Below are 12,855 nucleotides of genomic sequence, written 5' to 3'. Positions count from 1 at the left end.
ATTGTCTTTTATAGTATATTTTGAGGTATCTCTGTAGAGACAGCCCTCTTTTCTATGTCTGTTTTTTTGATCTTCCTCTTCCTTTTCTGTCATATCGAACCTCGTTTTATGCGTCCTTACTTGTACCCCGTGTAAATTTCTCTCCATGTTAATCAAGATTCTTTTCCTCATTTCCTCCAGGTTCTTCTCGTCTATTCTAGAGTCCACATCAAAACATGATGTTGCAGGCTCATAAGAATGGCAGAAATTATGATAATGTCCTTTACATATAGAACAGTCGCAATAAAGGGATATTTCTAACTCAGCATGTTCATCCATGTTAACGCACTGCAGACTTTTTCAAACTGATTTGAAATTTGTCTGGGATTACATAGGAAATCCCGAAAGAAGGGCTAATATAGTGTCATTAGCACCACGAATCTCTATATCTTGTTCTATTCTAGGGTTAGTTAGCAGCCCCTTGTAATTTCTACTGCTACTTTAGGCACTCTAGGTTCCATTTCGCTTACGCCTTCAAAATCAATAATGTATAACACTCCATTTTGATGTTGACACTCTGAACTCTTTTTAATACTGAAGAAATACTGAAACACCTTGGAAAATTGCCAGCCGACCGCTAGAAACAGGGCTCCCGCAGAAATCTTGCCAGTACTGAAACAATAAATCAATAGACTCCTATATGGGGCTTCTATTTTTCGAGGGAAAACAATGGTGCTTGCTAGGGAACACCTGGGAGTGCCATGGAATAGACGGAGGTGTGTCTTTTGACGTCACGGGAATGTATTATTTCTTGAAAGTATTTCCCCAGTAGAGAATATTTACAATGGCAGTTTCGTCGTATTGCTTGGAGCGTTTTGCCATTAGAAGAAAATTGACCTTTCGAGTCCCATGGAGGACAAAGTACTAAAGAATAAAAAAAGAAGTGCTTTAGCGTTTTGAGCGAAAAATAAAATGCCGAAAAAAGGTATTATGTGACATTTATGCGCGCCTTTATTACATAAAAGTGCGCCGTCATTACGTAAGTTGTTGGCTGACCTTACATAAAGTGTGCACCGTCATTAAGTTAAAAGAAAGATAAAACGCTTTGAAAGTCTTGTGCCAAAAAAATGTCAAAAAGTATTATGTGACAGTGATGGTTGCACTGTCATTACGTGACCTCACATAAGGTGTGTGCTGTCGTTACATTACAAGCAGGGAGCTCCCCCATGGGTCCTAACGCTAGGTTACGTAAAATTTGTCATCCATATTAGACCTGACCGTTTGAAAGCAGTGTGTCGTGTGACTTCATTGGAGTTCAGAGGGGTGTGTCGTCGGAGTCTTGCCAATTGTGTTTCCTTTCATAGAACGGGTAACCGGAATCAATAAAAATGGGTGAGGGTGTTTTGTAACGTAACATGGTACTTTTAAAATCCCATATTAGTTTCCATATCTGTCTATTTAAAATCCCATGTTAATCTGCTATCTGTGTCATAGAATAGATTGCGGGTGTGTCGTGACGTCAGAGGGCCCTCATAGGAGTCCCATTTTAATTTTCCTATCTGACCGTTTAAAGGCGAGGGTGTGTCATGACTTCAGAGGGCTCTCATAGGGATCCCATGTTAATTTTCCTTTCTGACCGTTTAAAGGCGAGGTTGTGTCGTGACATCAGTCGGTGGGGATCTTGCCAGCTTCTAAAACATTAGAATTTCCGATTTCCAATCCAATGAGCCCCCTCCAAAGTTTATACGGTCACTCTTTCAATAAGAACCTTATATACCCCAGGCATAACTTAAAACCCTTACCCTGACGGCTGTGGGGGGTTGTCATCCTCAAAAAAATAATTAATGGGCCTTTCAACTACGCTGAACAAAATAGTTATTTCGAAATTTTGATTAGATGTGTTTCAGGAAATAATGGGCGGGGAGGAGAGGGGCTGGTTGCCCTTCAATCAGTTTGACTATTAAAAAGAACACTAGAACTTTCAATTTCTGATCGAATTAGTCCCTTTCGAAGTTTATACGACCACCCTTTCTATAAACACCTTTTATGCCTCCAGGTCATAACTTAAAATCCTCGCCCTGAGGACTGTGGGGGGGGCTGTTATCGTCAAAGACATAATTCATGGATCTTTCCACTACGCTGAACAAAATGGCTATCTAAAAATGTTGATTAAATGTGTTTGGAGAAATGATTGGTGTGGAGGGCTCTTTGCCCTCCGGTCACCTCTGACTATTCATAGGGCACTAGCCCTTTCAATTTCCAATCGAATGAGACCTTTTTTTAAGCTCCTACGACAGTTCTTTCTATACGAAATGCCCTGGTCTAAAAGAAAAAAAAAACACAAAATAAATAAATAATACATTGCGCCCACATCACTCTTTACTTAGACAGCGCTATTACGCTGCCAATGATTAATTGTCCTCCCAGACACGCTCATGAAACTATACTATTTCACTTAAGTTTCCCATGTGGTGAAGAAGGGGGTAGGAGGGGGAGGGAGACCTCCTTAAAGTTTGAAAAATATCTTTTTTGGTATTTTCATTAAAATAGTCTTAAAATCAGAAGCCCCCCTCCAACATTTTGAAATATATATATTATGTATCATGAATAAGATCGAAAAAAGTTTTCTCCGTCTCCAGTTTCTCATAAATTGGAGCTCTACCCGTGGGTGACAAAAACAAAACTGTTATATAAGTTCGATCTTCTTTTTACGCAAGGATCGCTTAAGATATTTTTTTTTTAGCTGAATAAATATCTATTCTAAAACAAAACTGCATGGATTTATGCTAATGATCAGAATCAGAAGTGTCACACAAAAAATTGATTGTGGGGCAGGACATCAATTTTATTTCTATCAGTCAATTTTACCAACATATTTTTACCGGCCGAGATCAATGTTCTGGTATAAGTCAAGTCAGTAAAACGTTGGTAAACTTGTGGTAAAAACCACAACTCTCTGTTGAAATGGATGGAACTTCAATATGATCTAGATAAACTGGTAAAACCAAAAAAAAGTGGTGAAATTGACTAAACTGTGGTAAATTTGCGGCACTTCACACCAAAGCTCCATGATAACAAATTATTGAGCCTTCTTATTGACTGAAAATATTAACCATAATTATTATACTATTACGATTTCTAACTAATAACCGGGGGGGGGTATTTTCCGGGGTTAAAGTATTTGAAACAGTTTGAAGTCAGAAAACAATTCTTGTATCGGAATTTTTCATGGAGAGAGAGCCGGATTTCCCGGTATTATTTAAAAAAGATCAGAAATTAAATTAAAAAAACAAGTTTTTTCAACTGAAGGTAGGGACCAACATCAAAACTTAAAACGAACAGAAATTATTACGTATATGAAAGGAGTTCCCCTTCCACAATAATTTCAAATCGTTTTTTAAAACAAAATAGAAATCTCCTTCTGTGGAAATTTTTCCAGAGAATCCTCCCCTCTCCGTGGTAAGTTAATCCTGTTAAAAGTTCATCCACGAATAATTTGTGCCTGAAAAATTACCCCATGAAAAATTTGTCACGTGGAAATCCCCCCCGCCATGAAAAAATCCCCTAGAAAGTTTCAACCCAGCTGAAAATTTCTCCTCGAAAATTTTCCAGGAACAACTCCACATGCAAAATTGAGACGACAAAGAGAGAGTATCACAAATAAAAATAGTTTCTCATAAGAATTTTGTCGAATTCCCCTATCGCAAGATTTCCCAAGGAAAGTGCACCCCAGGAAACTTCCCTCCCAACGGACAATTCTCCCCATGGAAAACTACCCCCCCCCCCACACACACATAAAAATGTTAGTATACTTCCCAATAAAATGTTTGTATGTATACAATGGGCAAATTTCCAAACTTACAGCTCTTTCCCCAGAGGCTGTGTAGGGTCATAGTGTCCCCAAAGGCATAGTTGCTAGACCTTTCATTTATGCTGACAGAAATGGCTATCTCAGAATTCTTGTCAGACGACGTTAGGGAAAAGGGGCGTGGGATGGAGAGTAGTTACCATCCAAGCGTAAAACTACCACAAATCACCATAAATAAATGAATTGAACCCAAAACAAACAGAAATTACAATAAATAACCTATTCAAACTCAAATAGCAACATTTAGCATGTATAGGGCTGACGCCCCCACACCTCCTCAAGACCAGAACATAATTTGCACTTTACTAAAAACAAAATACATTTTAAATGTTTTCACTTTTTTTACTTCAATAAATAAAAAAGTATTAACACTATAAGGAATACATATCAGAATATGTATATCAAACTGACAATACACGGTTATTTTTTTTATTTTATTTTTTTAAGTGAAGTACAAATTATTTTCTGATCTGAAGAAGACTTGGGTGTTGTCAGCCATACTCCTTTTAATTTTTGCTCGATTTGAGCTTAACTTGATTATGTAGTGTAATTTCTGTTAGTTTGGGGTTTCATTTATTTGTTAATGGTGATTTGTGGTAGTTTTACACTTGGAAGATAAGAAAAACTAACTCGTAGAATTTGACAACGCTTTTTTCCGCCAAAACTTAGACAATTCAGAATTTTTTGGTTCCCAAAGCCAACTATCCTTTCAAGGGATAGCCAAACATTTTTGAGCTTTTTGGTGCCATATGTTTTAGCTTAATTTTGATGATTGTTCGCCTATATTTTTTTTCTTCTTCAATTTTTTTTTTTTTTTTTTTTTGTACCCGCTACTGCCAAAAATTGCAAAAGTTCATATGGAAGTCTTTTTGACACAAATAGATTTGTATTCTTTTTCTAAGTTCTTATGTTATCTTCTGGTGCGTAAATTCCTCTTTTTTCAGTTCCTTAGCACTTTTCAACGAAACTAAAAAAAAAACTCAAATAAAAGTTTCCAATTTAGAAACCTTATTTTCCACAGGTGGAGAGGGTATTTTCCGCGCGGGTATTTTCCAAGGAGGGGGTATTTTCCACGGGGGTTACTTTCCGTGAGGGGGGAGGAATTTTCGGGGGGATTTTCAGCGTTTGGGTATTTTCGGGAGTTTAACCCCCCCCCCTCCCTCCTCATTCACTATATTCATTTATTTTACTTTAATGTGTTCATGGCCATATATTTGGCTTTAAAATGCAGTTATTTAACTATCGATCTAATAGGCAGAATAATTGTACCAAACACACTTTGCATACAGAACCGCTCTACTTTTCCCCCCTCCCCCCGAATGGGCAAGTCAATAGCCCAAATTTATTTCTAAAGTAACGAAGAAACTAACAAAAAAAAACAAAAAAACGGTGTGTTCTCGAATTTTACACAGTGTAAACTTGAGTGAGTGGCGCATAATATACAAGTACCAAAATTCTTTCCCTCTACGGAAATAAAAAAAAAATAAAACTCAAATAAAATTCCCAAATTTCAAAAGCCTTATTTTCCACGGGGGGGGGGGGGGGATTTCTAGGGGGATATTTACCAGGGTGGTATTTTCAGACCGGGGGGGGATTTTCCACGGGGGGTATTTTCTGGGGGGTATTTTCCGGGGGAGTGGGTATTTGTCGGGGGGTATTTTCCAGGGGGGTAATCGCCAGGGGAGTAAACGCCTAGAACCGATTTCAAGATAACTGAATACTTATTTTCGGAAACATTTTTATAATGGACACAGAACACCAAATGGAAAAAAGAATTCAATAGCACTAAGTTTTCAATAGCACATTTTTCTTCAAGCGGTAGTAAAGAAAATTTAGTATTTAGCAAAGATGCTAATCGGTGAATTTCAAAACAAAACATGATACATAATCAACAATTATGCATCCTACTGATACATAACTGAGTCAGCTTCTCAGCAGGGGCATCCCCCAGGCCACTCAGCGCGTCCCCAGGTGGTGGATAGGGGAACACCCTACAGATATGTAGGGTACCTCCATTGAGTAGGAGGCGCGGACCAAGGGGGGACCCAGTCCCTGGGGGTCCTTAATTGAAACTGGGGCACCCTCACCCGGGGGACGTAAATACAGGCGGAGGAGGAAGAAGGCCCCTCGGATGTACACTCAGCAGGGCCCACCAGCGTGTGGACACGTCCCGTGAGTTACAAACTTTGTACCGGAAATGGGTCAGATTGCATGGTGAAGCAGAACATCATCGTGGGAGGATCCCCTATAGGAGGACAACTGTGGAAAGATGGAAGATCGAAATTGCGGAAAACGGCCTCTGCAAGGTGGTGGAGAGAAGCGGCTTGCCGCAACCACCCATTTAGCCAAGAAACCACCTCTCTTGAAATCATGAAAAAAGGGTCCAGTATTATACGAACATCTGCTACCGCGTCCGGGGTAACCGACGAACAACCAATTTTGAATGATGAAAATGTGATTTTACATGCTACCGCGTCCGGGGCAGCCGACGATCCAAGGCCTAGGACGACCCCCATCCGGGGCGAAAATCCACACGGTTGTTCCCTTCCGACAAAAACCACCCTACACTTTGGCACGCTAAACATCCGAACACTTGCCAAACTGGGAAAACTACATCTTGCCCTTAGAGAACTACAGAGGTACTATTGGGAAGTTATCGGCCTTTCTGAGACTCACCTCTCCCGAACGAGAGAGGAAAACCTCTCTGGAGCCTCCCTCTTGTTGTCCGGCCGCAAGGACGGCGTTCATCGACAAGGTGTAGGATTCTACGTATCATCAACTGCCAAAAAATCTCTAATCTCCTTCACCCCAGTCTCAGAAAGAATAGCCGTCTTACGACTAAAGGGAGCTGCCAAGAATATCTCTGTCGTCCAAGTCTATGCCCCAGACTCCGCCAGAAGTGAGGAAGAATGCGATGAATTCTATTTCACACTACAAAGCGTCATTGACCAAATCCATAAGAAAGACGTACTGATTGTCATGGGGGACTTTAACGCTATAGTAGGTATGGATAATACCGGTCGATCCGTTGTAATGGGGACTTTTGGTCATGGAAAACTCAATGCGAGAGGGGAACGATTGCTCGACTTCTGCTGAGAAAACGAGTTATTCTTAACGAACACAATTTTCAAACACCGCCTTCGACGTAAAGTGACCTGGAGATCCCCAGACGGTAAAACCGAGAACATGATTGATTATATCCTGATATCGAAGCGCTGGAAGTCTTCCGTACTAGACAAAGTAGCATTATCTGGAGCAGACTTCGACTCTGACCACACTCTCCTGATGTCAAGGTTCAAGCTAAGAATGAGAAAATTGCAAAAAGCAACAAAAATCCCAAGATTCCGGCTGGATCTGCTGCGGGATCCTGCAAAAAGGCAAACCTACACTTCCACACTATCTGAAAAATTCCAAGAGATCCTGGAAAATCATTCTCCCTTGACCACCGCTAATGAGATAGACTCCCTGACCGAACAGGCTACATCAGCAATCATAGAGACAGCCAATGACGTCCTTGGAAGAAAAACTCCGAATGAAAAACCATGGAACACAGATGAGATCATTGCGCTATGCGAGGATAAGCAACTTTTTTACAATAAATCCAACCGTCAAAGTTGGGATACTTACAAGCTCCTCGAGAGAAGAGTAGAGCGAGTGATCAAAAAGGCACTACGTAACCACATGCGGAAGAAATGTGAAGACTGCGAAGTACTGTCTAAGAAGGGGATTAGCGGAGCAGTTTTCAGAATGGTACGCGAGTTAAGCCGGAAAAAAAGCCGCAAACATCAGTGATCCTGGACAAAGACGGAGATGAGATCTACGATTCAAAGATGAAACTTGAAAGATGGAAAGAATACTTTAACGATAAACTGAATCCCCTAGTAGCTGCGAATCCTAAAATACTAACCCGCTTTCCCATACCCGACCAAGAACTCAGACCACCACCCCCACTCAAGTCAGAAACCGAGTGAGAAGTCAAGTTGCTCAATCAAGGAAAAGCCCCTGGCCCAGACGGAGTCACCGCTGAACTCATTAACATCGGATCGGATGATGTAACTAATTTGTACCATGCCATTGTGTCTGCGGTGTGGGAAACCGGCCACGCACCCCGTCAGTGGTGCAAGGCTGCCATTGTACCCATTCATAAAAAGGGGTCAAAGAAAGAGTGCGGAAATTACCATCCGATCAGCCTCACGAGCCATCAGTCACGTGTCCTGACAAAAGTCCTACTCCGACGCACACAACCAACAACTGCCTCTGCCATTGGAGAATATCAGGCCGGCTTCCGCCCTGGAAGATCAACAATCGATCAGATATTTGTCTTTCGGCAACTCATGGAACGACAAATCGAATTCAACCAAGAACTCTACCAACTATTCGTTGATTTCCGTCAGGCATTTGACCTGATATGGCGCGAAGGACTATGGCATATCCTCCTTCACTATGGTATCACTTATGAGATAGTCCAAATAATCAAGAGTCTGTACGACCAGTTCCGAGGCCAAGTAATAACCGTTGATGGGTTGTCAGAAGAGTTTACAACTTCGTCAGGAGTACTCCAGGGTTGCATCTTATCACCACATCTCTTCAACCTCTTTCTAAATTTCGTTCTGTCAATGATGCAGTCGAAATATGGCGCAACGATAGGAGGGGTGCTAATAGAGAATCTTGCCTACGCTGATGATATTGATGTGCTAGCCAACTCTACACAAGAAGTGCAGGCACAAGCTGATAAACTCTACGATACCACAAAGCCGTTCGGGATGGAGATCAATGCCAGCAAGACCAAAGTCATGGTAACTACGAGACGTGAACTAGGCAACCCGCCCATTATCACCATAGGCGGGAGACAGGTTGAAACGGTTGACCATTCCCTGTACCTTGGTAGCCTACTCTCCTCAGATAATTGCCATAGCTTTGACGTGAAACGTCGACTTGCAGTTGCTAGCTCTAGCTTCCGAAGACTAGCCAACCTCTGGAAAAGTAACCACCTATCCAACAAACTCAAAATGCGCCTATTCAATAGTTTAGTAATCCCCATACTTATTTATGGATGTGAAACATGGACTCTGAAAACCGAAGACGAAATAAAACTTCTAGCTTTTGAGGTGAGATGCCTCCGTCGCATTTCTAGAATCAAATACACTGACCGAATCACAAATGTGGAAGCACGTCAAAGGCTCCAGTCCACTAAAACCATACTAAGTAAAATCAAAAGGCAACACCTGCACTGGTTCAGCCACGTCAAGTGATTGGAGCCAAGCCGCCTCCCGAAAATCGCTCTTGAAGGATCCCTCCATGGCCTTCGTTGACGAGGCACACCACGAAAACGATGGATGGAGAATTTCCACTTCGACAATGTCAAGATAGCCCAGTTGTCACGTATCGCACCAGATAGAGCAATGTACCGAGCCCTTACGCATGAGCTAGCAAGAGGAGTGGCCCCAAAACGTCCCAGGATGGCCGGTACCTAAGTAAAGTAAGTAAAGTAAAGAAACATAAAATTAAGTACTGGTGCTCGGCCTTTACTAAAATTGTCAGCAATGAGTCGCTGTATACGATACTAATCTAGTGTAAGCAATCTTTCAGGTGGGTAATGGCGAATCAAACAGTTCGTGGTAACGAACTGTAAGTAAGGAGCGACCCGGCTCAATAGTAACCGAAACTCTGAAAAACGGAAATTTGATACCAGTAGATACATCAATAGAATTAGACCCCGGCGCCACGCCGACGATAGGCCTGGTTGAACGCCGCCGAAGTGTTGTAACGCCGCCGGCGTGCCGAAGGCGCGCCACCAATGGCAGAAGTGGTGGCGTTTGATCAACTTTAAATAAATGGTGCGGCAATTCTTTATTGCGTCAGCCGCAAAGCCGGAGCTTTTGCTTCTCGTCTGGTTTAGTATTTCGATTTTCCTGATTAGAAATCAAGCAGGGCTTGTACTATCCCCGAATTTTCTGGTTTTTCCCCGAAAATCTATACGTCACCCCCGAAAAACATTTGGTTCCCCGAATCCCCGAAAATCACCTAATCACGGTGCCACCCATAGCGATTTATCACCAGTGACTTTCCCTGCCAAATATTACTTTGCATACCATAATTCTTCACTACTCTCTTCTTCATTAATTGTCGTCTCTTTTGTTACTTTGCATAAAACCCGACAGATGCAATATGCAATTGCAAATATTGCAATATACACAGTTCTTCATATGTTGACAAAAAACAGTATCGTCTTTATGAAATGAGTTTAAATCATTTCGAATGTAGTTTCCCAATCGCTATTTCTAACATCGATCGTAGTCAAGAATTTTGTTTTCAGGTTGAATAGAATTATGAGAACGAATTCACTACTATACAGCTTCAGCCTTCAGTTGGATTTTGAAATTGACAGCCAACAGATTGTTTCTACAGCTGAATTGTAAGTTTGCAGATTTTTTTTTTTTGCTGTTTTTAAATAAGATTTTCTTAATGTTTAGTACTCAATTGTTGAACACCTGAATGTTTAATACTCTATTGTTCGGAAGCTACCCCAAAAATATGACTCATAAATAGATTGTAAATTATTACCTATAGCAGGGGGCTATCATTTTTAAGTGATAACACCTTATTTTTTTTATTGAAAGCATGGGCTGCCAAAAGGATAAATATTTTTTTCATTTAAAGTAGAGACAGAAGAAAATGATATCAAATTCCCTGGGAAACCATTGAAATATTTTGATAGACCCAGGGCCCCCCATTAAGACTTGTTCATTGTCTTGGATATTTTGCGATTTCTCATAGGCTACTGGCCTAATTTGGCTTTTATGTGTGCTCCCTTTTAATTATATTCTTTGGATCTTATTGAATTCCAGGGCGAATCTATGACTCAGTTTTTCAATAATTTGATGTGTTTCTGAATAATTTAGACATTTCTGTTGTTGTCTTTTTACCCCTTAACTCATTACGCTCATTTTCTTTCAAGGATCGCTAAGCTGTTGAACATTATTTTTCGTGTTTGCTTGAACCATATAATGACCTAGTTAATTATTAAGTAACTTATTTTTCTAATGAAAGCTGAAACAGTATCCTATCAAGGTGGTATCCAGGGGGGGGGGTAGAGGGGTATTACATTTAAATGATAATATCTCAATTTTTTTTATTGAAAGCAGGGATCCCAAAAGTTTTTTTTTTAATTTAAAGCAGAGACGGCATTTTATCAAGGTGGTATCCAGAGGGGGGTGGGGTAGTGAGCTATCATATTTAAATGATAATACCTCGATTTTTTTTTTGAAAGCATTGGTGCCAATCAGTTAATTTTTTTTTATTTAAAGCAGAGACGGTGTCCTATCAAAATAGTATCCATAGGGGGGGGGGGCATAGGGAGTTATTATATTTAAGTGATAGTACCTTGATTTTTTTTTTATTGAAAGCAGGCATACCAAAAAGTTGAAAAGTTGACAAAAATTAACACGATTTTTGGGAGTTATACTTGATACAGCACTTGCATGGTTTTATCGTCCAAAGAGAAAGGGACATATGTGTCCCACCCGTTTTTTTTCTTATTGATGAAGCGGGTTTACTTTGAAAACATTCATTCATAAGTACCAGGCAGATTTACACTAAAATGAATTGGTGTGACGAAAGCTATATCGACATCCCCACCTAACGTTGCGCTCGAGTGACAATGGCGCCCTTGGTCAGGTGCCCAAGTTACATTAAACGGCCAGGTCATAATAAAAGCTTTGAATTTGGGAGGTTCAAGGAGGAGTCTTTGACAGTCTTATGACCTCAGGGTACTAGATGTTGCAACGTTCTTACGCATCTACAGTGGTTTAAAAAATTCGATCACCCCACAAATTATTACCAAAAATATGCACAAATATAACAAATGTAACATTTGGAATATTATAACACTTTTTTCAAAGCTTCGAAGAAAAGCAAAAAAGGCTAAATACCCCTAACTACTCTTGAAAGCTATTTTAAAATGAAACTCTTTGGAGATTTCCATGGAAATTACCATAACAGAAGCTTTGAGCCTGGGTGGGAATCTAAGAGGAGCCTTTTAGTGTTTTCACCACAGGTAACTTATTGTTGCGAATTTCTTATATTTGGCAATTTTTGCGAGCGTTTGGAAATCAAAGCTTAAACTCAATAACTGATACTAAGTGTCCTAACATTTTGCTTGGATTAAAAGTTACGAACTAGGATGCAAATCTCAATAGCTCCCTGGAGCTACTTCAATGTGCATATTGTTTCATTTAATTACATTTAAAAAGGAGGAGTTTTTAATTTTTTACCAGAAAATAGCTGGCATTTAATTTTTCTTCATACCAAATAAACCATTAATTGTTTTTTCTTTGATTGTAATTGAAGTGTTCTCATTTGAAGTGTTCATCATGTATTTTTCAATTTGATAAATTTCCCCTTTTAGATGCAGTTTATAATTTGACAGATATTAGGTATTTATAAATTTCTAATTTGGAATGAATCCCCAAAAGAAAAAAAACGAATATTATCCAAAAGAGCAGCCAAAAGCAATAAAAAAGCAGCAGTTTAGCCTCAGCCTACATGATATATATTCTATAAAGAAGCCAAAAAACTTTAAAATGCATTTTTTTTTTAAATTGTAATTAAAAACCAATTTTTAATACAAGAAGTCTACTTAAGAATCTAAAAGAGCAAAAAAAAACAATCAATCACCAAGTCGCCCATTTTAGCTGGTTTAAAGGTAATAAAATAGATATAGGCAAAGGACATTATGAACAAATTAAGCTTTTTAGTACAAAGTTGTATTCAAAATTTTTATCCAAGTAACTGACAAATCTTGTGATACTGTATTGGAAGTTTTGTATGCAGTAATGCTCGACGAAAAAAAAACTACTAATTTTGATAATTATTTGTTTTAAGAATACATAGCTAATAGATACTTCAACTACTCGTATTATGCAAGGGTTCTGAAACGCCACAGCCATTTCGTTTCTACCAGATTTCTACTTCTCTTGATGAATAACAAAGAAGACCAGTTTCCAGCC

General features: G+C 39.7%; 2 protein-coding genes across 2 annotated transcripts; both read left to right on the top strand.

The window, feature by feature from the left end:
• The first annotated feature begins 316 nt into the window (after positions 1 to 316).
• Positions 317 to 6,943, top strand: LOC148939505 (protein CFDP2-like). Its single transcript, XM_089106896.1, has 2 exons — positions 317 to 444; positions 6,475 to 6,943. The coding sequence occupies exons 1-2, from the start codon at positions 317 to 319 to the stop codon at positions 6,941 to 6,943; spliced, it is 597 nt and encodes a 198-aa protein (XP_088963022.1).
• Positions 6,944 to 7,033: 90 nt separating this feature from the next.
• On the top strand, positions 7,034 to 7,639 carry LOC148939504 (uncharacterized). The gene has a single exon (XM_089106895.1). It carries the CDS (start codon positions 7,034 to 7,036, stop codon positions 7,637 to 7,639), a length of 606 nt encoding a protein of 201 aa, XP_088963021.1.
• Positions 7,640 to 12,855: the final 5,216 nt, after the last annotated feature.

Source organism: Artemia sp. Qi Xiang Cuo, chromosome 21, assembly GCF_049724085.1.
Source record: "Artemia sp. Qi Xiang Cuo chromosome 21, ASM4972408v1, whole genome shotgun sequence".
Taxonomy (NCBI): domain Eukaryota; kingdom Metazoa; phylum Arthropoda; class Branchiopoda; order Anostraca; family Artemiidae; genus Artemia; species Artemia sp. Qi Xiang Cuo.
Note: the sequence above shows the minus strand (reverse complement) of the source record. Positions and strands in the feature narration are given on the sequence as shown.